We start from the raw sequence: 16,723 nt of genomic DNA on the forward strand, positions 1-16,723 counted from the left end.
TAGTTGCTATGGTGTTCAAACATCTTGCTGCCATACATTGTGTTATGACAACATTGTTTCCTTTCCACTTTCTTCTTTTTATTTATTTTTTAAGAAAAATTACAATAATTCTTGTAATTAGTTTGCAAGGCTAACTAGCCAGCATAGGTATGTGGGCATCGTTAATCTTCACAGTGCATGTTGTTAGGTTGTTAGTAGGGAAACTTACTACCTACCATACATCCTGAAATGAACCAATAAAAAATGATGTGTGAATGTGGCAACAATTTTTATACAAGTAATGACAAGTCAAGCCATTGAAAATTAAAAACAAGTACATGGGTGATAACAATGACGAGGCTGATTTTATTGATTCAGCTGATTATCAGAGCATTAACATCGTCTCACACCAAATGCCATGTAGCTAGTGTCTGAGCATACTATTGGATGTTAATGTATATTTATAGCTTTTAACAGTTGTTTTTCTTTGCACTAACACAATTTTCAAATCAACTGAAAACACACAACTTGTTATAACAAAAATATTGCTAAAGTAAATGCCATACACCATTGTTAGGGTTAAAAAACAGTTATTAAACTAATGAGAAATTAATATAAAATGAAAGTGGAGTTTCAACACATTCTTCTTTTTTCAATCTGAGAAAAGGTGAAGTAAATGTTACAGTACCATTGTATCAGAAATGTAGATTTACCATGAATAACATGCTTAGTTCGCAAGTGAACATATCTGTATTCACTAGAAGATTAGTGAATACAGTCAGTCAGTCAGTCAGTCAGTCAGTCAGTCAGTCAGAGTGGAATGATAACTTGAAGTTAAATTAAATAAAGACCTGCAGCAGTAAAAAAGTAGCACTTCTCTGCAACAAGTAATCAAGATAGTAGTCTGCTGTAGTAAGATTTTGATTTTGAGTTCATATTTTATTTAAAAAAAAAGTAGTATAAAATAATGTAGTGGAAATAGGAAATTTTGCTCCGCACTTTCCACAAAAAGTTGTGTATAGTTCGGTCATTAATTACAGAGCAATAGTTGAGTCTTGGCACATGTGACAGGTATGACATTCTCAACTGAACAGCACACACGTGAATGAAGTTGTGTATGCTGAGGAAATAAGTATCAGTATTACTGAAAATGCTTATTACATGCAACGTTTGTTAGCGAGCTTTTATTTGTGAGAATAAGGTGATCCGTTTATGGTATCCAGTACACTAAAGTCAGTACTGTGTGGCATTCCATGGAAAAATCTTTTCTGTTCAATATTTTCAGATTTCTCTAAAAATTCTATATGGGGGGGGGGGGGGCGGGGCTTAGCTATCATATATATGAATAACAGTTTAAAAAAGAACAAAGTCTCACATATCAGAGTAAGCAGCGATATTCTTCTTATAAGTGCTTCTAATATGTTTATTGTCCATACGGAAGAGAGTGAGTTTCGAGTACAAGGTTTCTTTGATAGCAGTTTCTCCGATGATAGCACCAATACTGCATTTTTTGCAGAGGTACTTTTTGAAAAAAATCACTGTCCTTTTCCACTTCAGGGTAACCTGTATTGTGAATAGTTATTTCTGATGAAAATATAAAAAGTGGTTTCTATGAACATTTGCATTTGAGAGGATGCATTGTATGTATGGTTCTGTCCCTTTTTTTTTTCTTCTTTTCATCTTCTAACTCTGTCTAGCTGTATGCAGCTTGTAGTGTGGAAAATTGCTGTAATTGTAGACAAAGTTGGTAAGCTATTGGAATGCAGATAATGGAAATCTTGTAGTTGCTCTCAATTTTTTAATAATCTTTCTCTACTGTGTAATGCAAATGGTAGTGTCCCATCCTATTTTCATTTAGAACCGTAAGATATATTATTGACATTTAAATTCTTCTGCATGCCTGTTACATGCTGCACGCTACTTGTATGAAGTAACATGACACACAGAATTCATAACATTTAATTTGTCATTGATTACCTTTAATATCATTTAGAAATAAATTTCATTGACAGCTATAGCAAACAATTTGCATTTACAGACACGCAACGAGATTACTATAACCCCTGTCTCTGCCAACTCGGCAACCAAAGCTAAAGAAGAAGTTGTTGTCTATGTAAGTATTTACTTTTTCTTTCCTTTATTAAGAAAAATCTGCTTGTCTTTCTGTATCATAAAGAGAAACTGCATGTGCAGCCTGACAATGATTGCCAGTATGTGATACCAAGCTAGTAACTGCAGTTTATATACTATCAAAACTCATAGTATCAGATCTACTTTGTGTTCCAGGCAGTAGAAACTGGACAGTTTTGGCAATTTTCAGATAACTGCTAACTATTTTTTTAAATTAGGTAATTTTTTTATTGGAAAAATTTGCAGAGAATGCTAAATATGAGGAAGAGTGGGTGACAGAGCGAAAGTAGTAAACCATGAGCTGTTTTATACAAAATGTCTACAACTCTTGAAGTATTTTGTAACAGTCCTTTGATGGATTCAAATCATTTCTTTGTGTGGTAGGCCTTGAATTGAGGATATATACACATAGACTGGAATTATTGACAATATGTAAGCAGGGGAGCAACTGTGTAAACTGTAGATAAACTATTTTGTACAGGCTAAAATTACTACTTGCTACTGGGTATTGGATTAATGTTGCAGGAATCCACAATTAATAACTTTCTTGTAATACATATGAAAAAGTTTCAGGAAGCATGGCTGGCTTCAGGGTAAGTGTTACTGAAGAAAGGTTCAGACTAGTATTGTTACGCCATTTACATTGTGTGTGATGCATATACCAACTTCGCAACGTATCTGAGAGTCAGTTGTTTTTGGCCTCTCGAGGAATAAATAGCCATGATCTCAAACATAAGACTATTATTTACACCATTTGATAATGGCTGGAAGGTTTCCAGTCAAAAACATTGTAAGAGGGAGCCTGGAGAGATATGGAAAATGATGACAATAATTCAGTTATTTTCCAATAAAAATGCACGTTTATCTTTGAGTCTTTCTTAACAATAGCACTTGAAAAGCAAAACAGTTTTATTCATCAAGTATTCTTCTTAAACTTCAGCTAATATTACAGGAAACTACTGTCGATGTCCAGGGCTGCCAGAAATGTGTGGGAACTCTAGTATTATAAATAGGGCGTATCTTTCACTCCATAAGAGGATTTTTGTTGCTCTGAAACTTCATGACACTAAAACTGTGTTGGATGGGGTTTTGAATGCTGAACTTTGAACATCATGGACACAGCTCTTACTATCTTAGTTTTTGAAGACTGGCTCATAACCTACCCTCTTAGCTTGTAGCCCATACTTTCAACAGAATTGATGAGTTTTGAATGAATATAACCTGTAAATTTTATGAGCCTGGTGTTTATGTTCAGTCACATGTTTAATTCATTCAGTGTTCTATATGGACCAACGCAAGCCTGTCAGTAGTGATAAATCTATTACTCTCATTGTTAGCAGTTTAGTGTGGCAGTGCACAGTATCTTCTTGCAGAACATGGTGTGAAACATAACAGCAACGGAATCTGGACTCCTGTTAATACTGTATTCTCTTAGCTCAAAAGATGTCAGAGGTTCACACATACATGCCTGGCTCTTGCTGTTTACTGAGTTTAACTCATTATTTCAGAATTTACTACTTTTTGTCCCTGTAAGGCACCCGAACAGACCTTGGATTTCACTGTAATGCCTGTTGGTGTAACACACACTGAAAAATGTCCTCACACCAGCACTGTTCTGCATATTGGTAGCATAAATGTAACAGTAATTAACTGGAGACAAGTACACAGGCTTGTCACAAAGCACAGTTTAACCAAATCCTGAAAGGAGTCTGAATGAAAAGACTCCAGCTGTTAAACATGACACAATCCGAATACCTGTTACTGACTTGACAACTTTCTTCTCATACAGATTCTCAACATAAAGTTGTGTTGGTTACAGTTTTACTTATTTGAAGAACTTCGTGAAGTGCTTAGAAACTGTGCCAAAAAATGCCATTCAGGCAACAGAGAAACGTACTTGTTAAAGTTACAGATATAGTGTTGAGTAAAAGTACTGAAATAACTGTTTATACTCCACTGCTAAACTTCATCTCACCCTTACGTATTTTTGTAGAATTTCTATGAGATCATTGTGAAAAATGAATCATTCATTTATAGTTTTCATTTTGGAGAACAGACTACATGATGATGATGATGATGATGATGATGATCCCAGTGGTCTAAATATTTATCACCCTCTTAAAAAGGCTTACTAACCAGTGCTGCAGATGACACAGAACTGTCCTGATGGTGACTGAAAAGATTCGTTAGTAGTGTTCAATAAAGTTGTGTTTATTAGCAGCCCAAGATGTTACTTAAAAATGACTTTAAACTTTCATTAGACTGAAATTATCCTTTATTCATTAGGTGGCAGTCTTCTCGCTGTCATCATCGAGACAATTATGTGAGTTGTGATGGAAGAGCATCAACTACCCAGCTCAGTGAACAACAACAACTTGAACGTGGCTGGTTTACAAAATTTTAAAAGTACAGCTTAATCCTAGCTTCCACAAGTTTTCCAAGATAAAGATGTAAAAGGAGGGACAGGAAATGGCTAATGACCAACTTCTGTCTGGTTGCTGCTGTACTCCACTAACAGCTTGTTGGGAAACGGTTGAACGAAGGTTGTTAATCCAAAGTTAATAATTACCATTTCTTATGGCTTTTATTTCTCCTCATCTAAGTTGTTTGCTAGTACCTTATACAGAGTAGGAACTCCATGGGAAGTCAAGCACAGACTCAGCACAGGGATCTGATTCTGTAACAAATGAATAGTTGAAACATCTGCAACAAAAACTGATGGTCCTATTGCACAAGAATGTTTAATAGCTGCTTCCTGAACACCTACTTCTTGATTGTATGAAGAACGTGAAAAATCATGAAATTCCAGAATTGAGCAGAGATCCAAGTAATCATTGCCTCATCAGCCTACCTTCCATATCATTTAAAGTATGAGATAGAGAACTGTTGCCAAGGATTTGACTACCATTAATAGATAACAATGTCATATGAACAGAAGAATTTGCATTTAAAGAAATATTATCAGTTGAATTACAACTTTCATGACTTTGTGCAATCGTATCATGTGTTATGTATTCACTATGTGGCCACACCATCTTTCTTGATGTAGCAAGAGCATTTGACAAAGTATGGCAGGATAAAGTCAGTGTCAAACTGCATGCCTTGACGGACTATCCAAACTGTTACATCAAACCACTGGACAGCTACCTGCCAGACAGAAGATTCTTTGTGCAAATTGTCAGAAACCATATACCGCCTATAAGGAATGGTTCCTTATTATCTTACATTCTATTCTCTATCTAAACAATGTTCCATTATTGCCCCACACTTGACTAGCACAGTTTGCTGATGATACCATTTTACTCGCATCTAATGTGTGCCTTGATAAAACTTTAAAACATCTACAGGAGGAAGTTGACATCACAGAACCATGGTTAGCAGAAAACAAAATCAAAGTAAATGCCACCAAAGAAAAGCCAACCTCTTTATACTACCGAGACCTATACTGAACACCAAACTGACACTACTCAATCATGAAATTGAATAGGCTCAAAACAAAAAAAATATTGTGGAGTGATTATAGATGGGAAACTCTCTTAAAAAGACTATATGCTAGAGAGGAAAGAGATTGGCAAAACCATCTACATGCTCTACCCATTACTGGACCTAACAGGACACCAGTAGAGTTGCACACACAGTATGCAAAATAACTTACTCTTCGTCTAGCAGCAGTATACCATAGGTCAGTGGAGAAGGGAAGCATTCCTAGTGATTGGAAAAAAGTCCAGGTCGTTTAAGTTTTCAAGAAGGGTCATTGAAAAGTGTCACAAAAATGTGAGCATTTATCTCTGACATAGGTCTGTTATAGAATTCTGAACATGGTTCATGCCAGTGTATTATGACATTTCTGAAGACTGAAAGTCTCATCTGTAGCAATCAAAATGGATTCCAAAAACAAGCCTATGAAACCCAGCTCACTCTTTTCATCCAAGAGACCCAGAAAGCAGTGGTTACTTGTGCCCAGGTTGGCACCACATTTCTTGATTTCTGAAAGATGTTCAAATTGGTTCTGCACTGCCACCTAATGAACAAAATAAGTGTGTACAGAATATCACTCCACCTTGCGATTGGTTTGAAGAGTTTTTAGCAAACAGAATGCAGCATGTCATCCTCAACATAGAGGAAATATCAACCCAAGGGAGCATTCTAGTACCATTACTTTTCACAACATGTATGAATGCCTCCAAGGTTAATGTTTCATGAGGCTTTCTGTGTGTAATGTTGTTGTATACAGAAAAGTCGCAACTCTACAATATTGTTGTGAAATGCAGGTAGACTTGTAGATCATTGCGCTTGGTGCAGGGATTGGCGGTTGATTCTTTTTGGAAAAAAATAAATAAATAAAAAATATTACCTACTGCACATAAATAGGCAGAAGCAATCATTATGGTATGATTAAATGGGTGCTCAACAATCAGTGGAATCAACAATCTGTGGAAGCAGTTGCACTTATAAAATGTCCAGGCGTATGCCTATGGAGTAATTTAAAGTGGAATGACTACATAAAACTGATCGCAGGTAAGGCAAATGCTAGAGTGCTATTCATTTGAAGAATACTCTGAAACTATAGTCCACCAACAAAGGAAATTGCTTATAAAATCTTCTTTGGACCAGTACTAGAATATTGCTCTTCAGTCTGGTATTTGTGCCTTATAGGATTGATAGAGCAAATAGAGAAGATCCAAAGAAGAGCAGTGCTTTTATGATTCATTTAGTATGTGTGAAAGGACCACAGAGATCCCCAACTAACTCCATTGGCAAGTGCTGTGGAGAGGCTTCTACATCATGGTGTTGGTTATTGTTGAAACTGAGTGCATAGATCCCTAGAAGAGTTAACCACTGTATTTCTTCCTGCTGTGGAGATTTAACAAAATTGTTCTTCCCACAAACCTTTCATGACTGGAACAGGAAAGAGAGGAAGTGACAGTGTTACATAATGTACCCCTCTGCTGTACACTGGGAGATACCCTTACACTGTTCTATTCCTTAAGGTTTTCTTCATCTTTCAGTGAATAAGTCAAAAAGTTTAAAACTTGGTTTAAAGTGGAATAACATGCTAGGTTTTTTTTTAACGTTAACATTCTTGAATAAATGTTTCACAGAGTTCTTGCCGTGTGAGATTTGAATTTAGGCTGCGCCAACACATATTTGTATTCAGTCTCAAGCTCTGTTGTCACTGTTGGGAGATTTCATTAGGTACATTATGTACATTATTTAGTTGGCCGAATTACGTCATGGCTAGATCATTGTCACAGAATAATGTATGCTACCAGAGAGTATATTGATGTTGACGACTGAAGGACATCAGTAGTGATGCTGATTTTGTTAGATGGTGGATGACTCAGTCTATTTCTCTCTGTTGCTTTTTGGCATCAAGAGCACATTTACTTGCACCACTAAGGTTGTAGTGCTGTCCCAGTTAAAGTTATTACACATTTTGATCTTGGCTGTTTATGGGATGACAGAATGGCACCACAGGCTGCCTGCAGCAGGGCATGCACAGTGAGCATGCCCTGTCTGGACTGCACTACAGAGAGCGCAGCCCTCATGGACACTGCTGTGAGGGCATGGGTGGAACAAGGTTACTGAGATAGTGAGATGGCTCCAGGCATCAGCTAAGCTACCAACGGCAATCTGCAGCCATATGTGTAATCCCACTGAGTCATGCTATTGCTTAAGGTAATAGTGACTAACAGTAGTAGCATCTGTCTACAGGATGAGGAGATGGGCAACTGGAACTGCACAATCCAGCAATGTTGAAAAAGCAATGGCAGCAGCTGTAATAGAGCCCCCAAGTGGCCTACTGAAAAGCACATAATTTTTGACTTTATATACCAGAGACATGGCAAGGAAATACAGTTAGCATTCCTTATACAGTACATTCATAGTAATGACACATCTTTATTTGCACAAGTAATCACTGCAATTTCTGCAATTTATTGACTGTACTTCCTCTACCTGTATACCTTTGCAGACGTTGAAATTATTTTACTCTTTTCTACTTGTTCACCATATTTTTGTTTCCTGACATACAGTGAGTAACAATATTTTTCGGTTAAGGTTGCCACATCTGATTCTTGATTCCATTTCTAAATCGGTGGTAGAAAATCTTGGATGGGATAATGACAGTATTATGAGAAGGATAGATTGCCACAGAAGGATAGATTGCCACTTGCCATATAGAGGAGACAGAGTGTCACAGGCAGACACAACAAAAAAAGACTGCTATACATTTGTCCTTTTGGCCCAAAGGCCTTCTTCTGAAATATAATTCACATGAAGGGTGTTCAGCTAAGTTGTTAACCTCATATATTTCAAGAACCATTTAAGATATCCTAATCATCTTTTTACCCAGATGATCTATAAGAACTTCTGCACTAAATAGCATACAGTCTCCTGTCTCATCAGTGTAGGTACTGACACCAACTTCACTATTTCACTTGCATCTGTAATAATTTCTTCTGCTGGTATTGTAGATTTGGAGATGATTTCAGTGGTGTTCCATTCTCTGAAATCTAATAAGTAGTTTAGCAGAATTCACTATATTCAGAACTTAAGATTGGAACATCAGTATCTCTTGTGCAGAAGTTCATGATAACATACCACAAAAAATGTTTATTCCATGTGTGTGAAATGATGTTTACAATGGAAATCATGTTTTATAAACCAGGGTTATTAAATATTACACTTGTTCACAAAGAATGCACATGGAATACAAAGAAAACAGTTGAGTTGTAAACACAAAGGTGTCTTGAAAGATGGTGCCCAACAGCAAAGAGGATTCAGTGAGTGAAACATTCACTGGAGAGGCACAGGCATGCTGTGAAGAGGATAAGAGACAAACCTGCAATAAACAGAGATGGGGAAAGAGATGTTACTTATAATCCACAGTTAAGCTCCATGGAAATTGTGTGTGTCTGAAATGAACAAAGCCATTAGTGTTTACATAGGGTGTGCAGTGGCTTCCATCTGTATCATGGAGTGAAAGAAGACACAAGAAATTCTGTCACTGGGTTCTGATGCATTATCGCGATAATAGGTTCTTTGTTCGGAGTTTCCTATATTAACAGTCAAGTGACATTAAAAAAAGGAAAGCAGAATATAAGATGTGTGCAGTATTGGGCTCAGGCAGCTGAGTGTGATCCTTTGGTGTAGAATTACTGCAGATTATTAACTGATCCTTATTTAATTAAAGAAAAATTAATGAGTAACAAATTTGGTCAGGTTCTTACCAAAGTGCTACTAGTTCCCCTAGAGGAAGTACCACTTGAAATATGTAGAGGTAGTAGCACAGTTGACACCTCACTCACGGACTTGAAAAGTACAGATTCAGCTGTTTCCTGCTTGCTCGGTTGGACATGTTGCCATTGTAAGTTTGCCTACATGTTCACAGCTAGACCTGTTTTTACCTGGCATAATCTCTCAAGGTAGAAGTTAATGGCCTAGACCCAATGACCTAAGATGGATTAAAATATTATGTTGTTGTTCATTGTTATCAAATGAAGTTTTCTTTCTATCCAAAAGTCCTATATGCATTGCAGTACACAATGGGTATTTTGAAGACCTGAGTACATACGAAAAGTAAGGCACCCAGAAGAGGAGGAAGAAATGAGGCCTCACAGTTTTGAGAGGGTATATGATGTTATTTCAGTGACTACAAAATTGAGTCTAATTTGCACAGAACTTAACAGTATGAGACTGCTTATCAGTATGATGGTGCTTCATCACTGGCCTGTTTGTATTCATTGAGGCGGTTGGGAAGTGTTTCATAAAGCTGTTGTATCATATCCTGAGGGAAGCTGGTCCATATCTGTTGTAACTGGCACTCAATATCCTGACACTGGCACTGGGGCGAAACTGGTTTCACACATTCTGTCAGTGACAGATCTGTACCTATTGTTGACAAGGAACAACCTCAATGTCAAGCATACACTTCATAGATACAGGTGCTGCCTGTAGACGAGCATTGTTATATTGAAAAATGGCACCACAGTATAGTCACACATGGGGTAACACATAAGAATGCAGGATCTTTGTGTGGCAGTGCTGTGTGTCAGAATTCCCTGAATTAATACCGGTATCACCTAATGGCTCCACACATCATGACACAAGGAGTAACAGTGTCGCGCCTCTCCAAAACACTGGAAGAATGAGACACCTCCCCAGGTCATAACCATACTTTCGAACATTGGTCATGCAGAATAGTGCAGAACAGTGATTCATTGTTGAACACAATGTGACACCATTCATCAGCAGTCCATGCTTTCCACGTACGGCACCACTCCAAATGCAGCCATTTGTGTTGTCTTAATGGCAGCCTACACATGGGACAGTAATTCCATAGTCTTGCTGCTGACAGTCTCGGATCAATGGTGAGTTGACTACATTACTTGTTCTTGGTTGGCGAATGCAGATGTGAAAGAGTTACGATGTGCATGATGCACGATGTAGTGATCCTCCCTTGTGGTGGTCAGACATGGTCAACAGGAACCTTGGCTAAGAGTTGGCTGCCCGTACATGCAGCCCAACACCGGGCTACTGTCACATCCGAATGCACCACAAATCTGGATATTGCAGGATTCGTCTAGCCTGCCAAATAAAGACCCACTCTGAGGCCTATTTCAAACTGTGAGGCTCATTTCAAACGTCATTGCTGTTACCATTGCATCGCACAACTACACGGCATCACTATGTCCTTCACAGTGGTCAGTCAACATCTGATACTGTTCGTGTCACTAAATACAGTATGAGGCTAGATGACAACACTAAGCTGTTCTGCCTGTCAGAGAGAAGCGTATGAAGTTATACTGCCGTCTGACTGTTTCTCCTGGGTGCTTCACTACTTTTGTCAGGCAGTGTAAGTAATGTTATGGGGGTGTTTGTAACAAATTTTTTGCAGTTGTCTTGTAGTTGATTCTGCTGGTATTTCTTGACAGACATTGGCAGAAATAAGACTAGTTCTTTTGTTACAACGAATTGATCATTCTTAGATGCCACATGTTTTATGTTCCAATGGATGTAGTCTTCCAATCATGTGTAGCAAATTTTGATTAACAACAGTTTCAAATTAAACTTCTGGTGACTATATTGAATTTGTAATCTCTCTCTCTCTCTCTCTCTCTCTCTCTCTCTCTCTCTCTCTCTCTCTCTCCCTCCCTCCCTCCCTCTCCCTCCTAGGTGTCTCGAGCTGAAGTCTCTCATTGTAGCTGACCTTGACATTTTTATAGCAGTCTGAATCTCTGCATAAAGTGGTGATTGGTTTGATGTTCAAAATAGACAAATTCTAATTTACAAGTGTTGTGAATGCATCTGAAATTACTTGTTGCACGTCAGATTTTGCAGAGTGAAATGTGGTTGAATTAGTTTCTTAGAGACAAGCAGTAGAAATAAATATATTTCAATGTATAAGAGTGACTATTGAATTTATTTTGGAAGCGAATTGTTGTTAACACATTTGAAGAAACATTTTGCCTAATTATGTTATCCATCTGCAATGGTCTATAATGAAATTCAAGAGACAAATGTTACGTCAGCTGTGATTCTCTCTTAAATTCCTTTCGAGATGACTAAAGATATTCAACATAATTAGGTGAAACAGGTTTGGTTGCAAACAAGGAGTAGAAATTCATTTATTGAAGAGAATAGTTGCTGTGGTCAACGAAGTAAATATAATAAGAGAAGCAACTGAAGAAATATGGAAAAAGAAGATTTCCTAATGAACTGGAGAAAAACAGAATTACTGTACCTTAAGTGATTTGGAAAATGTAAGGGGTGAACAGCTTTTGACAGGCACGAGTCATATTTCTTTTTCCATAAACTTGGGAGAAGGGAACGTGTGGGAAAGCCTGATATTGCATTGAAATATATGATACATAAATGCTGAAAAAAGAAGAAAATGCTTAATGGAAAGTCTAGAAAATTTATATTGAAGTTAAAGTTGCAGGCAGTGTAGAGAATTTCAAGGAAGAGAGGTTGTATCAAAAAAGCAGTAGCCTTCCAGGGCCATGTTAGTTTGGTGGAGGAGGGGGGGGGAGACTACTCTTGAATCAAAAACAAAGCAGCTAATTGGTTTTATGAAGCATGTTGTAACTGAGTATTGTGTATTTGTAAGAAAAGTATGTAAGTAGTTGCAAGCATTGCTCAAAACTAGTATAACCACAGAGATTATTAAAATAAATTTAATTTTCTTTTTACAGGAGGAGTTAGATGACAGCACAGACAGGGACCGCCTTGTCATAGATGAAGGTGAAGGAGAAGCAGAAAGCGTAGATGATGTACCAGAATGCCAAGGCTGCCACCAGATGGCAGCTCAGTTTGTGTGTGCTGGCTGTGGTAATCAGTGGTATTGCAGTCGTGACTGCCAGGTATGTTCAGTCTTTTTCAGCAAATAACTTTTATTTACAAATGGGATTTCTTGCCGATTTGTTTAAGTTTGCCTTGTAGTCTGGTAGATTTCCTCCAAAAACATGACTTGCAGGTCTGTAACGTGAAAGATGCAGATTTTTTGCTGTCTAGGTGCAAAGACTGTGTTCTATATTTGAAACTAATTCTCTTTATTATCCTTCTCAACTTACACTGTGATGTTGATTATACGAAATGTATGATCTGTAGACATTTTCTTGATCCTTAAACTCCCTAGTCTTAAATAGATAATTGTCAGAAGACTTTGGAAATGATGTGTCTGCATCACCACCTGACACACTATGTGAGCAGTCAAATGACACACCACCAGAAGAAACAGTCATAATGTCATCCTATATCTTTCAGTTTTGGTTGTTGTGAAAAGTTACATTTATGATGCAGCAACATATGCTGTTATGCTGATATATTTCTTCATAAAAATACTGCAGCTTTGATTGTTGTTGTGGTCTTCAGTCCTGAGACTGGTTTGATGCAGCTCTCCATGCTACTCTATCTTGTGCAAGCTTAATCATCTCCCAGTACCTACTGCAACCAACATCCTTCTGAATCTGCTTAATGTATTAATCTCTTGGTCTCCCTCTATGATTTTTAACCTCTACCCTGCCCTCCAGTACTAAACTGGTGATCCCTTGATGCCTCAGAACATGTCCTACCAACCAATCCTTTCTTCTAGTCAAGTTGTGCCACAAACTTCTCCCCACTCCTATTCAATACTTCATTAGTTATGTGATCGACCCATCTAATCTTCAGCATTCTTCTGTAGCACCACATTTCGAAAGCTTCTATTCTCTTCTTGTCCAAACTATTTATCGCCCTTGTTTCACTTCCACACATGGCTACACTCCATACAATGAATCCTTTTAGTATGAAACTACTTTCTTCAGAATACTTTTCATTGTACAGCAAATTACGTGCACATAAAACTTCACCTTCTCTCTTCATCCACATCCCTCTCCACTCTTCACCTGTTTTCTTGTTAGTTTGAGGGTTCAAGGAAAAAATGTAGTTGTACATGTAATTTGTAATACTGATAGTATTTGTATAATAAAATGCAGTTATATATAAACATTTTTTGTGTGTTTGTTACAGGTTGCAGCATGGGATGAACATTCTGAAGTCTGCTCTGGCTAAAAGAGAATAACTTATAATTTTCTGTCATCATTCCAGGACTTGTGTAATACAGCTTCTTGTGGAACAGCTTTGAATAAATGCATTTGGTGAATGAAGTAAAGTGTATTTATTGAAGACCATATTTTGAAGGGTCTGTTTGTGAAGATTGTGCTCTGAACATTGACGTATATGTGGAACTGCTAATTCAGGCATATTGTACTGGAAGTGTTTATTGTATCTACCAGTTGGTTGCAGGATGATGATATTGGTGATGTTTTTGTCCAAGTTTGTTGTATGGAACTGCGAGAAGAGTACTGCTGAGATAGTGTGCGTGTAAGTCTTTTCTAAACATAAGTGCCAACTGATACTATGTTATCCTTGTACCTTTCTGATCCAAAGTTCAAATGTGTGCTGTTTCTCTTGTTTTATTCTAAGTAATTTATTTATAAAAATTCAGTAGGAATTACTCTTCATTCTCATGTTATTCATATTTTTTAAACAGTATGCTGTCAGTTTACCCCAGTTTTAAGATACCAAATATCATTTTATTGTATTGTTTAGTGGCTCCATTCAGTATCTTAACAAAACTTGCATTGAGCACTTTATTTTGGAAGTTAATTGTTTTGCAAACAAGAGTCGCAGATGACAATTGTTATGAACACGTGCTCAGTAGTCATATTTATTTGTACCTTTCATTCTCCTTGAGGGGTTTGTGGGCTTTCATGGATTAATATTTGTCTGTTAATAAATGTTGTGTCTAGTATTTTGCTCATGCTAAATACTTGTGGAAGGCAATGTTATGTTACAGTAAACAGCAAATTGTTAGTAATAGCTTATAAGGAAAATGTTACAAATAAGTAAAATGTGCTGCTGTTCAGCCAAGCAGACGAGATGGTTGTATCTGGCAGCAGAGTTATGTGTGTTGTCTGTAATGTATTCTTTACTGGGGAAACAAGTGTGAACACCATTGTGTGTTAATTTTATGTTGTCACTGATTCTGCTTCTGAAGAATGGGTGATATTCTTTTAGGGAGGTTTTTGAAATCCCAAGTCCAGAATCAAATTTCCTTTCTTCAGGAAAAAGAATTGTGAGATATTCTTGATGTTTTCATTGTTTTTTCTTATTTACTTAACCACAATTGATATATCTGTATTATTGATGGAACAAGTGCTAAAATTCATGAATTTGTCTGACTAGTACTCATCTTCAAGGTAAAGATAAGTGATTTTTTCCCTCCCATTAAAAGTTTCACTATTTGTCTTTTGTTGTGTAAAGCCCCTAAATGACTTTTTGGCATAACGGGGGATGCTGCCCAGATTATTGTCAGTAGGTTTAAACTTTCTTAACACTACTACACAAAGCAAAAAGCAATAAACTAATAAAAGTTTACTTTTGCAGCAAAGGTCAGTGTGATGCACAATGTGACCTTCATTTAATTTTCTTGTGTGAGACTGCCTCATTTAATTCAGTTGTGCAGCTTGCTGTGTTTAAAGTTTTAATTTAAATTCCAAGAAATAACACTAATTTACCTTCATATGTTCACCATCTTACTTTCAAATTAATCCTAACCATTCCAAAAACCGTCTAGTCAGAGCGCGAAAACTATTTTTTTGTCTGCATGCGATCAAGTGTGATACTAAACTATCCATTTGTCAACAAAACAGAGTAGGGACAGAGGCTTGCTAATATACATAACCCTGTCACCATTAGTTATTCACTTCTAATATCATGTAACACTGTAAGTATTCAATTCCAAAGAGCTGAATGGTTGTGGAGTACATAAAAATCATGCAGTGACATTTATAATACAGAATTGACCCAAAATATTTTTGAGTTGGCTACCTAAAGAGTACCTTGTACATTATTTTTTTTTAAAAATGTGCTATTTGCACACTACCATCATACATTTTCAGAGGAAAGTGTCTGCATTTTATGAGACTTGGATGTAAGATGTAAATGTTCGTAATTTTAGTTAGTGTGCGTGGCTTATTGAAACACAGGCATGAAGTGCCCACTGCAAGTTTTGCTTGAAGTATTTGCTGACAGTGTGATCTGTGTAGAAGCAGAGTTATTTTGTTACCATTACACATTGTAATAGAGTAAGTAAGTTATAGCAAGAAACAACAAATGATCAGAAGAAGCATAGTCATTTTGTGTAAAGTAAGAAACTGTGCTGTGATATTAGAATTGTTACTGAACGGTTGATTTTTTGCTGGACTAGATTGAATGATACAACTGCCATGGAAGTGTTTCTCTTTCTTGTATTGGTACGGAAGCATTAAATGACTTAATCTCTTGAATATGTACTGCAACTTTCTGTGTTATTAAATTAGTTTTTTTTAACTTTATGGTTTCTTCTTTATTTCGTACTTTTACCTGGATATCAAAATTATAGCAGTAGTTTTTTTCCTTTTTTTGGAAGGGAAGAAGAGATTACTTAACAACGTAGTCAGCTGTTTACACTCAATGCTGTCTTAGTGGTGTTTCTGGCTTTATGAAAGCATCACGGAGGGTATGTTGCACAATAAATTCTTTATCATAGTTATCCCTCCCCTTGTTGCTTTTCTTCCTTTTGGAAAATATCTTCAGGCAGTAGTTTTTTCTTGAGTGTTAATGAAATACAAATATCAATTGTAGTCAAAGGAAAATGGGATGAGTAATTAGTATGCCTGTGAAGGAACATTTATTCGATCAGCATTTTGTTGCGAACATTTTATGAAATATCATCAATTATCAAAATATAATTAAAGTGTGAGTAAAAAGTCTTGATTTACTTAGTGCAGCTAAGAAGGAAAGCCAGAGACTGATAATTGAATATTAATTCTTGAAAGCAGTTGTCTGGGATGGAGAAGGACATAAGACGCATGGAGCGGTTAGGAGGGTAGTGAGAGGCCTTTTTTAGCGCGTGTGCGTGTGTGCGTGTGCGTGTGTGTGTGGAGCACAGGATATGCTAGAGAGAAAATCCCCACCTGAGTATTTCAGAGAAACTTGTGGTGGAAGGGAATAACCAAATCACTCGTGTAGCAACTATTGATGGCATTACCAAATGACTCGTGTAGCAACTATTGATGGCATTACCAAA

At 37.0% G+C, this 16,723-nt stretch overlaps 1 protein-coding gene across 6 annotated transcripts in view; it reads left to right on the plus strand.

The window, feature by feature from the left end:
* Positions 1-15,989, plus strand: part of LOC126273691 (pneumococcal serine-rich repeat protein-like) — a 495,465-nt gene extending 479,476 nt beyond the window's left edge. For all 6 annotated transcript variants that reach the window (XM_049977053.1, XM_049977051.1, XM_049977052.1 and 3 more), the window contains 3 exons: positions 2,018-2,092; positions 12,306-12,473; positions 13,621-15,989. In XM_049977053.1, the coding sequence (XP_049833010.1) occupies positions 2,018-2,092; positions 12,306-12,473; positions 13,621-13,662 (285 nt within the window). In that variant the 3' untranslated portion in view covers positions 13,663-15,989. The remainder of the gene's footprint in view (positions 1-2,017; positions 2,093-12,305; positions 12,474-13,620) is intronic.
* The last annotated feature ends 734 nt before the right edge of the window (positions 15,990-16,723 follow it).

Source organism: Schistocerca gregaria, chromosome 1 (genome assembly GCF_023897955.1).
Source record: "Schistocerca gregaria isolate iqSchGreg1 chromosome 1, iqSchGreg1.2, whole genome shotgun sequence".
Lineage (NCBI taxonomy): Eukaryota > Metazoa > Arthropoda > Insecta > Orthoptera > Acrididae > Schistocerca > Schistocerca gregaria.